General features: G+C 27.0%; 1 protein-coding gene across 1 annotated transcript in view; it reads left to right on the top strand.

The window, feature by feature from the left end:
• Nucleotides 1–18369, top strand: part of Pur-alpha (Purine-rich binding protein-alpha) — a 39968-nt gene extending 21599 nt beyond the window's left edge. Inside the window, exons 5-7 of the mRNA XM_016054974.3 lie at nucleotides 4511–4631; nucleotides 4900–5006; nucleotides 14173–18369. Of these exons, the coding sequence (XP_015910460.1) occupies nucleotides 4511–4631; nucleotides 4900–5006; nucleotides 14173–14301 (357 nt within the window). The 3' untranslated portion in view covers nucleotides 14302–18369. The remainder of the gene's footprint in view (nucleotides 1–4510; nucleotides 4632–4899; nucleotides 5007–14172) is intronic.
• Nucleotides 18370–18575: the final 206 nt, after the last annotated feature.

The raw sequence follows: 18575 nt of genomic DNA, 5'->3' as shown, positions 1-18575 counted from the left end.
TTATAAGTAATAACTATGAGTTGTTAATTGTTATCAATCTAAATATTGATTTTAATTATTTTATGCCACAATTAAGTAAAACTAAATTTGTCACCAATAATTGTCTGAACTCAACTTATTAAAAAAAAAGATTTTCTTTTCATTCTTTTGTTATTATTACTTATATGCAGAATATGTCAAGTGATGCAAAAGAGGTTTTGAGTGAAATGAGGGCAGCCAAAGAGAAATTTTCGGTCTAAAAAATTACTACAAAAAAAATTTTTTTTGTTAAAAAAATTTGTCACTTTGCAAATTTTAATAACATAAGGTTAAATAACATTCCTTGAGTTTATAAGTGGGATCTTTAATAAATTATTACTATTTTAATATATTTTGATTTCTAATAATTTTTAACAAGCTCGTTTAATCAAGAATTATGTAAAATCAAACAGTTTATTCTAATTTTCCAAAAATATTCTTAAAAAAGTAATTGCAAGCACTAAAAGAAAAAAACATTAAAATTTTTGAGGAAGTTTTAACATTTTTCTAAAAGCCAAATATATGAGGAAAAAAAGAAGAAAAACTTTGTTCTGAGGATGGAAATATTAGCGACTGACAATTTTCTGCACTCCTACATGAATATTTCCAATAAATCAAGAATATAATTTATTCCCTGATAACTTAACTAATTATAATTTACAAAAAAAACATAAATGAACTTAACTAATTATAATTTACAAAAAAACATAAATGTTTGTTTAAGTAAGTTTAAGATACCATCAATATTTAGTACAGTTATTAGAATAAATTTCCTAATTACATGTTATTTTTTATGTTATAATTGTTTAGTAGGTCAACATTCTAGTTTATACAGCTGAGCATTAATCGAAAGGACAGTTTCAAATTTTGAGCTTATTCATACAAAAATGAATTTGGAATACAGAGGACTTCAAAACTATGTTTTTGCAATTCCTTGCTTTGGGGAAAAGAGGAGTAAATGAAAACTGATTTTACATTTAAAGAATAAGAGATGATTGTTAAATGTTTTTTTATAAGATAATTGTTTTTGTATTTTCATTTTCAATGATTAAACAAATTAAGGGATTGGATAAATTGCAATATGACACATTTTCATTTACAATTATTTAATATTTTATACACCAAAATTAGGATTCTTGACATTAATAATTAATTTTAATTAATTAATAATTTATTATTAATATTTATAATTAATAATTTAATTTTCAAAATAAAGAATTTTTTGTTAAAATAATTCAGAACGCAATTTATGGAACACTTGTAATTAATTTTGCATGTATATTAATATAAAAATACTTCATTTTTATAATAGATAATAATTATTCTTATGCTAAAATGTTGGGTTAGCCAACCCTGCCTAGTTATGATATTTTTTTAAAGTGCTTAAAATATTTTTTAAGAGCTTAAAAGGTGCTTATTTTTCTTTAAAAATTTTACTGCGCATCTTGTAAGGGGTCCAAGCTTTAGACCGCTCTCCTGACCAAATTATGGGGACCATATTTCCTACATTGCAGCACACGCTACATTTTGGTGATCAGAAATCGGAATCCATCGAAAAAGGTATCTTTATTCAGAGAAAGTACGTTTTTGTGTCTAGTTACTTAAAATCTAAAATCTCGTCATCTCTAATTAATTAGCATGTTTGAGGTCACCCCTTTGAATTATTAAGCTTGAGTAGCAGAAAGTGAATTTTCGATCATTAGATCAAAAGTTAATCAGATTAGTCCTTTTTTTTGCGCACTACATCTTCTAATTCTATAATTTACTTTGTCTCTTCATTTTTGAAATAAATTTACATTTCTCATATTGCACAGCAGAGTAATTAGGTTTTTTATTTTATAAATATGAAATATTCATTCCTTGTGAACCCTTAAAAAAGTCCCCTATTTCTTTCTGTAGCATTTCTCCAGGAAATGTATTTTTGTTAAACACATATAATTTTGATTTTCAAAAAAAAAAAAAAATTTCAACCATACAAATTATGCTTTAGATTTAAATTAAAGCATTGAAGATATGCTTAAATCAAAGAACTCATAACACATTTCACTTTTTTAAGAAAATTGAAATTTCATTTTCTTAACGAAAGCATACTTTGCTTCACACATTTTTGTAACAAAAATAATTAATTTTTTTTAAACTTTTTTTATGAATTAGTTCAGTGTGACTGGATGTTAATTCTGCTCCTTTTTTTTTATTTTGTAAAGACGGTGTCAATCCCTGATGTTCTTTCGGAGAACTTATTAATAATTAAGGGAATTCTGGAAAATATCAGGTAATTTTATTTTTATTGAAACAAAAATTTTGGAAGCTAACATAATACGAGTAATCAAAAGCCTCGCAACTAAGATGGCTTGGCCATATATACAGGTATGTAGATGAAGCCTGGAGAGGAAAATGACATTTCAAAAGGAGAAGCAGATTCAAGCAGCATGTAAGATGGCTGTACAATGTAGAAAAGTGTTTGAAAAACATTGTGTCAATCGATAGTGAACAACAGCATCTAATGAGACAAGCTGGTTGAGACAGAGTCAGACATCCTTGGCTAGGAATCGGCTGTAGAGCTTACGAAGAATTTTGCTTGAGATTCATTGCATTCATAAACATTATAAAATGTTATGCATATTTTGAAGATTTTTCAAGACTGTACAGATATGATTTGATCAAGGTTACAAAAATGGTCTTTTGTGTCTCTATTTTTTTTTTTATATACTCTACCGTTTACTTTTGATGCATGTATATATTAATTCATTTTGTACATGACTATTTAGTAAAATATGTAACTAAAATTTACTATTAAATCTATCTAAAACCATGCATCAGATGTTTATTAAAGTAACAAACAGCAAGGTCTTAAAAAGCAATCAATATAATGGTTTTGCATGTAAAGTAACTATGATTTAAACTATATTTTTATATTATTAAATTTCTTATTTTTTCATTATTAAGTCAAATTTGGTATGCAGAATTATGTAAATATTTTTTTAAACCTTTTTATTAGGGAGTATTGAGTTCAGTATAACTTTTCTTTAAATAAAAGATCAAAGTATAACAAAAATAATTTGGAAATATTAATGATGTTAATATGCAAATAGGTTTAGATATAAAATTTTTTATTACCATTCCATTTTATATTTGATAAACTACACTTTCCTTTAACTTTTAGTTGTGGGTATGGTATGGCCTTAACTGGCTCTTGCACTCAAACTGCGTCTTATGTATTAAAAGAATTTATTTACACATTGTTAAGATAGGAATAAAATGCAAAAACAGATTAGTAAGAAAAATTTAAATTAGTGTTCTTTTTTTCACATTTTATTTTAAATAAAATTTTATTTGCACTTGTATGCACCTGTTTGTTTAATGGAAGCATTAACTTTTCAAAGATATATTTTTTTCTCATTTGAGTAAAAAAAGCATCTATATTTTGATTTCTTTAGTCTGGAAATTTTTCAAAGTTAATTTACTAATCATTTTTTACTTTTGTTTTATAGGTATTCTTTTTTTTTCCTTCAGATAAAATGTTTGAATTAATTTTGTATTCATATAAGAATGATTCATTAAGAGAATATATACTAATTAATAATTCCAAATTGATTAAAATCATCATAACAGTTGAAAATGTGCAAAATTACTGCTCTGTATTAACTCCAAATATTAACGTAACGCTCTCCAAATATTAACGTAATTATCATTAGTTAACAATCCTTTTTTTCTTTTTTTTTTTTGTGACCAAAAACACTGAGCAGATTTTTTTTTTCACCACGTAGACCACAAATTTACTATGCAACCTTCAAACAATTGCTGTAGAAATAAATTGATTGTCTTAATAGTGTTACATATAATGAAAAATAAAAATTCAAATCTATTCACTTTTGAACTATACTATATCTAAATCAACTGAAAATGGTTTGATCAAAGTATTCTCTCTTTATTCATAGTTGTTGTGTTTTATTGAAATACCCCTTGATCATTTTTAAAGATATGTATCTCTTTTTTTTTTTTTTTTTTTTTTTGACAAATTTTTACCCAGTGAGATAAGTAATTTTATCCTATTCGAATTTTTAAAAAAGTGAAGGAATGTGTAAAAATGCCATATTCAAAGGGTTTTTTTTTTTTTTTTTTAAATTATTTAGTTTAGTTAAAAGTGCATATTCAATTTGTATTAATAACAGAAATCTTTATTTTTAATTATTTTCATTTTATTTTTTTTGTCTAAATGTCATAAAATTAGTGCTTTTTCCAAGATTGGCCATTTGCAATTATAATTTGTTTCCTCTTTTTTCTGAGTGAGAAAATTTGTGTTTGTTTGAGATAAACATCTTAAGTTGTTGCTTTAGATTTCTTATCTGAAATTGTAGGCTTATAATACTTTATTGTCTCTGTAACAATTTTTTATTTATCACGATTGGTTAATATGTTTATTGACTAGTAAATATGACAATGCGTTTTCTTAGTTCTCTTTGAAAATGTGATGTAAAATTTTCTTTTATAGGTTTCACAAACTATAGCTAGAGGTGGACCTCGTTCCCAAATTGCAATACCAGCTCAAGGTATGATAGAATTCAGAGATGCTTTAACAGATCTGTTAGAAGAATTTGGAACTGATGATGGAGGTACAATAAGTCTTTATTATATTTAGCAAGTTATGAGGTATTCAATAAAAATTACATAATAGTTTTTGTTTTGTTCTTCATTAATTGCCTATTAGCATTAATATTATTTAATTTATATTTTAAAAATTTATATCTACTGTTATGTTTTTTTTTTTTTTGTTTTTTTTTTTAACTTTGCTTAATGTTATTTAAGATGAAATATTTATTTATTTTACATTGAATTCGATTCAGAATTATGTTTCATGTACTTGAAAATTATTTATTTCAGAGTTTAAAGGAGAATTACCAGAAGGCCAACATATGAGAGTAGAAAATAAAAATTTTTATTTTGATATTGGTCAAAATAGCAGAGGAATTTACATGCGTATATCAGAAGTAAGATTTGATATGATACTCATTATAATTTAATAACTTCCTACTTTTATTTTCTTTAAACAGTATCCTAATTTCATTCTTATTTTTACCTTCTGTTTGGTGCAGATGTGGAGACAGCTTCAGCTAATCTCTTTATTTTCTCCCTAGTTATGTTATTATGATTGTGTACTTGCCTGTAGTTGACTTCTTGAATTAAGTAACAACTGACAAATAACTTACAACGCGATTATGTATTTTAGAAGGGGTGAAGGGTCTCAAATTTATTTATCTTTACTGATTTCTCTTGCAGTTCATTTAAGAGAAAAATAAAAGCAAATTTTAAAAAAAATAAATAAAAATACTGAAGAATATAAATCTTAAGTTTCATGTTTATTGCCAACTGTTTAATTTAGATTTTAGCTTTTTGCTGTGTTGTGATTGCTAGCAACAATTGCTGTTAAAAAAATTTTGCAGGAAATAAGCACAGTGATAATGAGTCATATGTCATTAAAAAAGTTTATTCACCAATTTCATGATTTAAAAAAATTGCTTATTAGTAGAATACGTCATGATAGCCTAAGATTACAGTTTCTGTCATATAAATGTACGAATTTGTAAAAACTAAAGCAAAAACAAAATTCGCAAGTTATTTTTAAATTATTAGGTGTATTAATGCAATTCTTTGTTTAATTTCGCCCACATGGTTCTTTGGGTGTAAAAAAAAAAAGTTTATAAGTGTTATTAAATTTTTTATTGTGTTGTATTATTTCTTTCCTTTGATTAGATTTGTTTAATTTATACTGTTTCTAGTGCAAATAAAATATTGCTTTGACGCATTATTTACCAAAATAAAATGCTTTAATTACAACTTGAAGTAGTGGGTATAGTTTTACAATATAATTTATACATATTGTCATTATTGCTCTGGGCAGGCTTTCCTGAAAGTTGGCATGTCTGTGCGCCATGGAATTATGTTGTATAACTATAATAAATTCAAATATTATAAATGTTGCTTGCTTTCCAGAGATGATATTTCCAAAACTATTCCTCCTTTTACCCTAAAAAGCTGACAAGGACTAAGGAATGAGTAGGAAACATTTAATGATAAAGTATATTTTAAAAATAAAATATATTTTTTTTTTATTGATTTGTGTTTAGTACAAAGAAGGAAAACGAAACTTTGTGTTTTTGTTCTGCACTGTACAAGACTAGTTATTAAAACAAAAACAATTAACCAAACTAAGCTAAAAAACTATGTCTTTAAATTGGAATTCTTTAAATATTTTAATTTCAAATAAGAAAAATTTAAAGAATTTTATCTTTTTTTTTTTTTTTTTTTCTATAGAGTTATACAACAAAAAATTAGAGAATTTTACATTTGTGACATTTATTTTTGTATACTGAATCTCTTAAAATAATATTGCTAAATCAAAAAAACATGATTTAAAAATTTGACTTGAGATATTGATTTAAAGAAAATATGATCAATGAATTTTGCAAAAAGTACTGTTAAGATAAAATACAGAATACAGTACAGCTTTACATTGAAATGTAAATACAGTGACTCATAAAAGTGTTGGTACACTTATGACTTCCGATGAAATAGGGAATAAAAATTCATTAATTAAAGTGAATATTTCAGAATGGCTATTTTATATTAAAAAATAGATTCTATTCTTAGCAAAGCTGCGTGGAATACTTTAAAAACAAAGCAAAAGTTAATTTTTAAGAAATCAATCATCAAAAAGTACCAAAAGCATCATCACACAAAAGTCATTGTACACTTTCAAAAAAATCTCTGCCTATTAGTAAATATTCTAATATTTCTAATTAGTAATATTTAGTAGAGTATCCTTTCACATCTACAATAGCTTTTATAAGTTTGTAAATAAATGTAACTACTGTTTGTCTACGATAGGTACTCTGTCCGCCACAAAGTCTGCGGCAGTCTGGTGCTATGGAAACAAGAAGAGAGCATTTTAGGGAGGGTGGCTTCGATGAAAAGGTCTCCTTTTCTTTCGCCTTCGATGATAGCTTGTATGGGGAGTATACCAGATTGGCTGACTCAGCCACCAGTAGGAGACTTATTTAATCTGATTCAAGAACTTTTTTAAGATTCACATGAATATTTCTTTCTTACTTAAAATAATTCTCTTGATTCAATCAGTTGTTATTTTTTAAATACAAAGGAAAAAAAGTGAACAAATTCTGACATTAAGGGTAGTACAGGTTTTTTTAATATTACTTTTTAATTTTACGATATTTATTATGAATGTTCATTGATTGTTAGATGGTTTAATTTCTAAACTTGCACATTTTTTAAAGCAGTTAATTTCTTTTATTACTTGAATTTTCTGGAAAAAGTGAAGAGCTTAAACTTAATAAATCTGATTTTAAAAGGAGATAAAACTTTTGCTGAAAATAAAAATAGTTCACGTTATCTGTGCCGGAGAAATATTAAATATCTTTGTTTTGATTATTAATTTTTAAATATTTCATTTATTTATTATTTTCTTTTTTTGAAACTGAAAGCAAGTGACCGCAACTAGGATGAAATCTAAAACTATCAACGATGATTTTTATCAGTACCCATCAAACCATCTGAAATTATCTGAAGTTTTTTTTTGCTTAAATTACGTTTTCTTATTCATATTTTATTGTAACCTGTACAGTTTTTTTTTCACTATTTATTAAAAACAGTTTTTATTAGCAAATTTATTTTTTTCTTAATAACCAATTTACTATGTATGATAAATTTACAGATGAGTTATTTATTAATAAAACATTGAGCTGCTTTAAACAATTTTATACAATTTCCATACATATTCCATACATACATATAAATTTTTTAAATTTTTTTTTCTAAAACAGAAGCTTTTGAAAAAGAGAAAAGATTAAAAAAAAAAAAAAGGAATCACACGCTCTAAACGCTGTTTCAGGCGCGAATGCTCATTTCTCTTAACTCTAGGGCTAATACAATAGATCGAAGAAAGAAGTCTCCTTTTCTCCCACCGAAACCAGTCTTAAAGGGGGACCCCTCACCCCTACTTGAAATAATCATACCTCGTTACCATAGTCCCCGCCACCCCTCCAGACGAATGGCGGACAGAGTACCTATCGTAGACAAACAGTATTTTTTTTTTTTTTTTTTGTCTGGTGAAATTCAAGCAGAATATTTTTATTAAATTTTACAGAAACTTTTACAACACTCATTTGTGAATTAATGGATTTTTCCACAAATTTTATAATTTTAATCTCTGACATAAAGTCCTTCTTTTAAGCATTTTATCACATATTCCACAGTGCAATAGGACACATTAAACTAATTTAACAATATTCATTACTGATTTACCTCTTATGATGACAAGTAATCACCTTTCAAATTTGGTCTGTTGTTTTATGACCATGAGCTGTTTTTAAATGATAAAAGAAAATATTATGGTGAAACAAAAATTAAAATATAATTTTGCTATCACAAGCTTGTTACTAAATTGCAAATAAATGTATAAAAAATTAAATGAAAAATAATTAAAGCAATGGACGATAATTTTAATTCTAAAATCGGAAAACATTTAAGTGTACGATGACTTTCGTGGGGTAAAATTTTTGTTGCTATTTGATTATTGATATCTTAAAAATAAACTTTTGCTTTGTTTTTAAAATATTCCATGCACTTTTGCTAAGATTAAGATTAATACATCTTATCATCAAATACCCAATTTGAAATATTCATTTTAATTAATGAATTTTTATTTCCTATTTCAATAAAAGTTATAAGTGGACCAACACTTTTGGGAGCCACTGTAATTATAAGAATTTATTAATATATAATCACCTGAAACAGTTAACCTTTTTGATTAATGAAAATATATTAAACAATACTTATCCAAGGTCTTATTAGTCATTGTGTTTTTGCCATTTGCTAGGTACACTGAGCAAAAACTACTTAAAGTAGCACATAAAAAATTTATTCAATAAGAACAATACATTCTACAAGCTAAGCATATTTTCTATACGTGTCTTAATTTCTTAAGAATTAATGTTGTACCAAATCATTAAAAAATAAATAAAAAAAAGTTTGCAAAATTGTTAAAATAAATTATTTTTTTCAAGATATGTTAAAAAAAAATAACATTTTGAATAAAATATTTTATAATATAGACACTTTTCTTGTACACATCCTACACTTTATAAGAAAAAAGAAACAAATACCTGGAAATTTTAAATCTGATTTGAGTGGCCACCCTGGTGGATTTTCAATAATAAAAAATATACTCTTTTCTTAGCAAAACTGTATGGCATATTTTAAAAGCAAAAACCTTATCTCACAAAAGTCATAGAACACTTTCAAAAAAATCTTCGGTATTTATTTTGTCGTGTGAAATTCAAGCAGAATATTCATTATTAAATTTTACAGCACTCAATTGAGAATTGATGAATTTCTCAACAAATTTTATAATTTTAATCTCTGATATAAAGTCCTTCTTTTTAAACATTTATTCATTACTGATATATAGTTCATTCACCAGGAGTTGGCACTTGGCTTAAACTTCTCCGGCGAAGAGTTCATTTCAGCGTCTGTGTAAGAGGAGAAAAATCTCCGCACTGGAAAATGAGACAATCCTTAATGCGCGTCAGGCAGTAACAGTGAATTCTTTTTCAGTTACTTCGCTCTATCATTTGCTATTATACTTTTCGTTACTCTAGCTAATTAAATATATTTTAAATTTAAAAACTGCTGTCTTTCCATCAAAATGTCTCAAAAAGGACAAACAATTCACTCAAATCCAAGGAGAGAAATATCATCAAATTTATGAAATATTTAATGTTAAAGAAATGCAACTAAAGATTGTGAAATAAATGTTTTCGTCATACCATCGCCAAATAGCAACCTTGTTCAGGATTGTTCACATCCCTGAATGAAATCAACAGGGTATCCGCTCACCTATAAATAACATCATGGAAAGTTGTGATTTTCAGTGATAAATACTAAAAAATCATGAAAACTCCCAATTCGTCATGGATTTGTGGTATCGGAGCCCTTAATCCTGCCTGCGATTTGAAAATCCCGCATCACTATTTGTATTTGAGTTATTTTAAAATTAAACAAAGCTAGCTATCCATATTTGTGTGATATAAAAATCAAACATCGTGATCCTCATTCGTGAGATTGAAAAATCCCTCTTCACGATCTGCATTTCTGTCATTTGAAAAGATCTCACATTAGGAAGAAAGTTGCACTCATTACTATCTTCTTTTGACTGTATTGAGTAATAGAGTATTAAAGTCATGGAAAGTGTTTGGTAGAAGTCATGGATTTAAAAAGGCTAGATTTAACAGATACCCTGAGTCAAGGAAGCAACTGAAAATTTGATTGATAAAGCCTCCAAACAATTTAGAGAAGCTTTAGAAAAAAATTCTTTGAAATGAGTGAGGCTAGATCGTGGTGTGCTAATGGGTGTTAAGAATATGTATTTTTCACTTTCATTCTTAACTTTTTGCACAAATTCTTGTACATTTTGAAAATGTGCATTAAAGTTTTGACCTTCCTAGAACTGCTTATGTATATGCAGGGAAGTAGGTAGAGGTGGTGTTTGGAGGTTCAAACTAACTTTTTGTAAATGGCAATTTCTCGAACTATTAATTTTTTTTTAAATAGTTTAAATTTTTTCTGTTTCTTTTATTGTTTTTTTTTTTTATTAGATAAAAATACTTAAAAAATCATTTCATAACATCAACATGAGCCTTTTCCTTGTTCAAAAATATAAAATATTAGTTCTTCCCTCACAAGGAAGCAATACTATGTAGTATCTTTGCCTGTCGTTTAATTAAAGTTAGCCGATTCCTTTTTACAATCGGAAAATTTTCACAACTAAAAATTGCTCTGCTTTATCTATATTTGTCTTGGTAGCTATCTGGGATTATTTTTATGGGGCAATGTGGCATATCTATAGGATATAGGAGAAGATAACTTATTCATTTGAATCTGGTTATAAATGCATCACAGTAGTAACTCTAAACATATAACTGTTTAAGAAAATGAAACAAATAATTTATTTCTTATTTATGTATTTAATAACTTCATTTATATTTATTTATTAATTTTTGAATAACTAAAATATTGAAGTTTTATATAATATATTACATTAAAATATTTAAATAAGAGCATATTTTCAGTTGCAACTTTGTTTAATTATTGCTTTGTTGATCGAAAACAAATTTGTTTTCGACCAATTGTTCTGAATTGCTACAAAATAAGGGTAAATTGAATTTTGGGGCAGGAGAAATGATACCTAAAATAAGACTTATACTTATTTCGTGAAAAAAATAATTAATAGCAAAATTTTAATAGTGAATCGCAATAGTAAAATTTTTGGTAGTGAATTTTTTTAGTAAGGCAAGGGATGATTAGAATATACACTCGCTTCCATCTTTAGTTCAATTTACTAAGAAAAACTTTTTTAATTAAAGTCATGATGAAAACTAAAGGTACTTTTAAATGAGTTTTTTGTTATTGAATTGAATAGAAAATCGACACCAACGTTCATTCCTTTTATCTTCTGGATGTCATACTGAATTTTCCCTGTCCTGTGTTGCATGAGACATTCGTTGATGATTTTTTAATTTTCAATAATCTTAAGTAAGATAACCTTTAGCCCTATTTTTCATTTATGCATTTTTAACTTAAATTGTAAATAAATAAAGTGTGCCTGTGATACTATTAGTTATATTTACAATTCATTGAATCAATTTTTATTAAAAATCTTCCCTTTGTTGTGCCATTGACTGATTTGCTTTCCATCATAACTCCATGTTGCGCTTATATTAAATTTTTTATTTAAAATTGAATAATTTTTTTCCATTATGTTTTCGAGTATTTGATTAAGCTTGCAATTGAGAGAAGCTCAAGTAATCAAACACTAACAATATTAACAGCGTGACTATTTTAATAGTATTCAAACTTAAAACAATTTTTCATTTGTTAAATAAGCATGTTCTTTTAAGAATTTTTTCTCATACAAAAATAAATAAAAGATACAGAAGAAAGGAAGCTAATGAGACTAAACTCTGGCTACGCAGAACAAAAAGGTTTAGGAAAAAATTATAAATAATATTGCTATCCAAACAAGTGAAACAGTGTTTCCTCCCATGTTTTTTGTTTACCCTGAATTGAATGAGACTGCACAAGTCAATAGAGTGAACAGTTTAAAAGTTGCAAGCAGTTTCATTCATAAAAAGTACTATTTTTTATTGATTTAGTACACTTTTTACTATGCTATCTAGGAGCAATTTGAGCACATGAAGCACATTTCCTGATGCAATTGTTTTTACAGAATAGAATTGAATACAATAAAATTTGAGTTGATAGAATAAATAGTTTGGAAGTTATAAAGGCTTCCTTCATAATAAGTGTAATTTAAAAATAACACATTTTATATTTAAAAAGAAATAAAAATAATTTGGATTCGTTTTTTTGTCTCATTTGATTACATGAGAAGAATACATAGGAAACAGTACCTCACTTATCTGTATAGTAATGTTAGATGTGTAAATGTGAGCAGGTACAAGATGGTATTTTCTGTGCACAAAAAGCTTACAACTTCTAAACTATTAGTCCGATCATCTGAGGATTAATCTCATACAATTGCATTAGAAAATTTACATTATATGTTCTAATAGTTCCTGGATAGAAATATAAAATGTATATATTACTGTTAAAGTGTATAATTCAGTTATTTTATAGAATTACTGGTGTTTTATGAAATAACTAGACAAGTCTGTTAAAGTATATAATGAAAAATTTCATTCTTAGCCTAGTTATTCTATGAAGTAACTAATGATGGATATAAAGTGAAAAATAAAAAATTCCAGTTATTTTATAAATTAATTTATTATAAATAACTAAAATTTCTTGAAAAAATACATTTTATCCTTATTTCAGATGATGTAATTTATTATTGCTCATATTAATGACTATGTCTAAAAGCAGTGGAATGAAGCGTACACACATACACATCATTTCAAAGCAACTAGAACAGGATCAAATAAATTTTGAGTTCCGTATTTCATACTTTAATGATCCAGTAATTGTTGTTCTATAGAATACCTAATTAAATAGTAGAATTCAATAATTTTATATACTTTAACTGACTTATCCAGTTATTTCTTGAAATACCTAGTTATTCTATGAAATAACGGATTTCACTTTTTAACAGTAACATATACATCAGTCTATGTAAAGAGTATTATTTATACAATGAAATTCTTTGAACTTTTTGTTCCATTGATTCGTGTGTGATACGCGAATGCATAAGAAACAATGTCTTACTGTTTTAGATAGCAATATCAAATGCTATAACATCTGAACTATTAGACTGATAGTCTTGGAATTGGTCTCATTAAATGCAGTGGGAAAATATGTTCACTTCTCCCCCACAAATCATCCCATTTTCCTCAAAAAGGGGAGAAGTGTGCAAAAGAGAGTTGGGGAGTTTCCGGGTATTATTTATAATAACATAAAAACTTTTTGTGGGGGGGGGATCTTGGTATTAATTTTTTTGGCAAAAAAGATCTCATTTTTACCGAACTATAACAAAATATGTTATTAGAAAATCTCATAAATATCTTAATTTCTTGTCCCAAATTTAATAGATTTTTTTAATACATCTTGAAAATAAAATTTAGTTTTTAAATTTATTAATGTATTGCTAAGATTTGAATATTTAAACATTACTGATATCCATTTAAAAATCTATAAAGCATAAGTATTAGACCCCAGTTTTAAATTTAACCTCATTTCAATTTTGAATTTCTGAACACTCCCCATGAAAATGTTACACCTACCTCCTTGTGTGTAAGGATAGGCTGTCTTGCTCTGCTCAGACCATGGATAATCAAATATTTATATAAAATTCATGTGTCTGAAACTACATGTTGTAGGTTTACAGCAGCGTTTTAAGTAGAATGAAAGCTGTTATTTGATGTAATTATATTTTAGATTTATTTTGTCACAAATCTATGCAATTTGTTGATAAAAGTGTTCACAAAAATAGGCATCTAGATAGAAATTCCAGGCATGGCCTATCCACATAAAAAATGTGATTATTATTTTTTGTTGTTATAAATACTGTGTTGATGAGCTTTGTGGTTCTTTTGTACGTTTATAATATAGTTTTTTTTTTCGCAGGTTAAAAGTAATTTGAGAACAGCCATCACCATTCCAGAAAAATCATGGTCCCGTTTTCGCGATATATTTGCTGACTATGTAGACAAGATGAAAGAATTGTCCGAAAAGTCTGCTACAGGGGGTAAATGAAAAAGTTCTCTCTAGTGCCATCCTGAGCAAAATCAATTGTACAGAGACATTAGTAGTATGCGACACGTTCTTTGCAGATTCCGACTGTCCCGCTGGTGATTGTTTAGGTGCTGTTATTTGTTCCCGGTGAATGACTGTTTTCTTTGTTGCGTCGCTAAGAGATAAATATTTAAAAAAAATTAATAAATAAATAAAAGCTTTGGCCCATGCTAACGCTGGGCCCTTGTCTCTATGGACCAGAAACCCGGTGAAAATATGGATGCTGTAGCTGTGTTGTTTGTTTTGTTAAGTATTGGATTCTGATTGTTCTTCGTAAAATATGAACACTTGCAAAAAAGTGCACCTAGGTGATTTGTCAAATTACTATTTTCAAAAAACTTAGTTTTAAAAAATGTTTGCGATGGAATTTATGTGATTTTACTTCTACACTGGACTGGTGATCATTTTTCAGAGTATATACATACATATATATATATATATCTTTGCTTTGTTCAGATGTTTAAAGATTTAATTATTTTATTTGATACAGGATTGAGTTTGTAGTTGATTATTTTTCTACGTGTACATAAGTATGCTGTTGCTACAAATATTTTATATCTTTAAACCTTTGTGAAAATTTTACCGTGCTATAAATTGCAAAATCCATATTGTTATAATGAACAGACAGTATTATAGTTGACTGTTTTATTGTTGTATTATAAAACATGCTATGGCCCTTAGAAATATTTTTAAAAAAAAGTTGTTTTGTTTTTTTTCTTCATCCAGGCATACTAGTTTAATGGCTTTGAAAAATTTAAAATAATACACTCATGAATTTTGTGATTACCTCTGCAGTGTAGTTTCATGTTTTGTTTTGTTAGATATATATATATATAAATTTGTAAAAGGCTTCTCTCTGTGAAAAAGGAAAAAAAAAGCGCATTTTTTATTGTTGATGCAAAGATTTATTTATTAAACTGCATGTTGTACACATATACTTTAAATGCAGCTTAATGTTACATTATAATGAATCTTATTAATATTTTTATCGATTAGAATGTTGGGATCGGGGCTTGCTCGTTTTTTAAACTTGCGTTTCTAAAGTCTCCTAGCCTTCAAGCAGCTTGCTGCTGTATTTGATTTGCTGATTGAATTTTTTATACCATATCTTAACTTTTATAAAGATTTTAGACTTATATAACTGCTAATGTATTTGATGAGTAATTGTAGTTTGTGTGATTTGCTTGGAGGCTTATTATGTAGGGATAATTAATTATTTTAAGTTGTGGACAAAATTATGTATTGGTTTTATTTTTCACATTTTAAGGATCATCAGTCTTGTTACATATTAAATAAATTTCTAGTTAGTACTTGTTAATGTCTTTCAACAGATGTATAAATAAGTTGACTGCTGTGCGTGTTGCTGTTGAAACTTGAGATTTTGGAAACGCAACTTGCCTGTTTTGGGTAAGGGCATATATGACATTAACACTTAAGAGAAGTGGGTATTATTGTGTGTAAAATTCTGCTTCTGCAGATTGTAAGATAGCTCTATTTTTATTCTCTCAAGGGTAACTTATCTTCGTAGATTAAATTATAATTAAACTCTAAATTGCTATTATCATTCAGCCACTTAAGCTTATTATATTGTTATTTTGCTTATAAATTCTTTAAATAATTCGTAAAGTTTTAACCTCATTGTACCTAACACTACTAGTATCTAAATCAATATGTTTAATTTTTAAATCTCAGGAATGGCAATTTGTAAGATTATGAGTTAATAATAAGTGATAATGTTATGTAAGTTCTACCCTTTTGATGGTTTATCGTGAAGTATAAACTAAGCCTCTAGTCATCAGAAACTGCTGGCATTTTCAATGGCACCCTTAATAATGTGTGCCACCTATAATTCAACATAAGCTTTGTGCAGCACAGAAATCAAGTAATTTATTCTGTGTGCTGTACCAATTTTTCCATTTTAATTGTTAAAAAAAAACTGCACAAATTCCTCATTGGTCTGAGGGTTATAAAATTTTACTGTGATGCCACTGATATCTGTTGAACTTGGCAATGTTTACGTGCTTCAAACATGACTAAAACAGAGAGCTGTTTTTTCCAAAAGTTGTTGCTTGTTACATAACCTGAACCGTTTAGTGACCAGGAAATGTGTTCAGTGATATGACCCAAATCAAAATGGGAAAACAAATTTGAAATATGTATTTTCTCCTACAGTGTAAAAAAAATAAAATAATAATAATAAATTGGGAGGGATCGGTACAGATACTGAAAGTGAAATTACATTCACTGTAGTTTTAGCCTGTTGAAAACTTACTAGCAGTCTTTCTCTGTATATATCAAAAGTCTTTTTTGAATTGACTTAAAAAATTAGGACACAACTTTGTACATTTTTATGGGCAGTTAGAATTTTCTTTATTGTTCTGAAAGATATAGAATCACAAATGAAATGCTTTTAGTTATGAGATGCCCTTGTATTTCTTTGTGTAAATATTTGTATTGTTTTAAGTACTTTTACGATCAGGTCTTTTGATTTCTTAAGAGCTCGCCTATTGGACTATGTTTGAATATAATTTTTTGTGGAAAGAGTTTCCTGTTCAAAATTTTAAATCTGTGAGCTACTTCTTATTTTTACTGAATGAACTGAACGTTGGTGTTATTTTTTTCTCCCTCTACTTCTTGTTAAATGAATATATGGAAATATCTTGTGACTTGTTATTTTTAGTCCTATTAAATAATTTTACTTATTAGACAAATACTAGTACTCTAAATTTTTCATTAAAGCTATTTTTCGAGACTAGGTAATGTAAGATGTGTCTGTGTTTCGGAAGAAAGCCTTGGGAACGACACTTGTGTAAAAAGGTGTTATAAAACACAAAAATCAATGAACTTGCCATTATTTTCTTCTGGATAGTTACGTTTGAAAGAAATGTCTGTAGTAGTTGAAAATGTTATGATCCTTAGGTGAGCTGCACCTGACTTTTATTTCAAAGAAAAAATTTTAAGTGAAACTTTGTCAAATGCTGTTGTTACATAAGTCTATTTGCAGTGACAAAGAGAGTCATTTCTCACACACCGGCCATTGCTAGCTATACTTTTCTATTAGCAGTTACTGCCAGGCTGCTCTTTTTACATAAAATAACATATGGAAGTGAAAGTAATACTTTTTTCCATTCTCAACACTTTTTGGTTTTGAACTATTTTAAGAAAATAAGACGTTGTGTGTGGCCCCTTTAAATATTCTGTTGACTGTGTCCCTCTCGAATGGTACACTTTATTTTTATTATTTATATGGGGTAACATAGCAATCACACTGCCACTAAAAAAGAAGAAAAAAATAACTTTGCTGGATCGAAAGGTCCAGTGAGTAAGCGCATCTAGAAAATTTGAAACGTTAGTTATTTGTTTGTTACATTGTTGTAAAATAAATGTTAGTGCAGCACTTTAGATTTATTTTGTTGGTAAATTATGCTAAGTTTCTATGAACTATTATAAATAATGCTTTTGTGCAAGGGCAGGTAAAACATTTACTTGATAAGGTAAAATAAAAATGAACCCGGTGTTTTTATCTATTGAGTCATATTTAAACTAGATTTCTATTTATTTAAAATGTTATTAATTTGTATATGTATATCTATTACTTCTATAGAATGTTTTTAAATGTGTATACTCTACAATGCATTCTTATTTTTCATGTTTATTGCTGTTGTATTTGAAAACAAAAACATGACTGTGAATTTTTATTAAATTTTTTTTAAGCATTTAAAATACTTTTTATTATTATTATACATATTTTTTTCCTTCATTCAATTTGGCTATTGATTTTCAAATAAGTGTGAGATATATCTATGGCAAACATAAAAAACTGCCCTTGCTTCTTTTTTTTTAACCTTTTTATTTATGAATTTACTTAAGCTAAAATTTATTAACTTTATTTCACCCACATCAGAGCTTTAAAGAGAGATTAGTGGGAATACTGTTAAAACTGCACAGTTTTATGACTTATGTAAAACCATTTGTAGATATATTTGTGAAATTTTATGTAACTTACTATGTTTTAAAAATATTCCTCTATTTTTAGTCTGTTTTTCTTTCAATACATACATTGTACACAGTTCTGTTTATTTTTCAGTTTAAAAATTCTTACAAATCAATTTTTTTTTTTTTTTTAAATTAAACATATTTAGTAATTTTTATTAAGTATATTTGAAAGATATAAAATGAAAAGATTATCAAATATTTACCCATTTAATTCAAGGATTGGTTTATTTTCTTTTTGT

This window comes from Parasteatoda tepidariorum, chromosome 3, assembly GCF_982258835.1.
Source record: "Parasteatoda tepidariorum strain Cologne lab strain chromosome 3, Ptep-v5.0, whole genome shotgun sequence".
NCBI lineage: Eukaryota > Metazoa > Arthropoda > Arachnida > Araneae > Theridiidae > Parasteatoda > Parasteatoda tepidariorum.
This window is presented reverse-complemented; position numbering and strand designations above follow the sequence as displayed.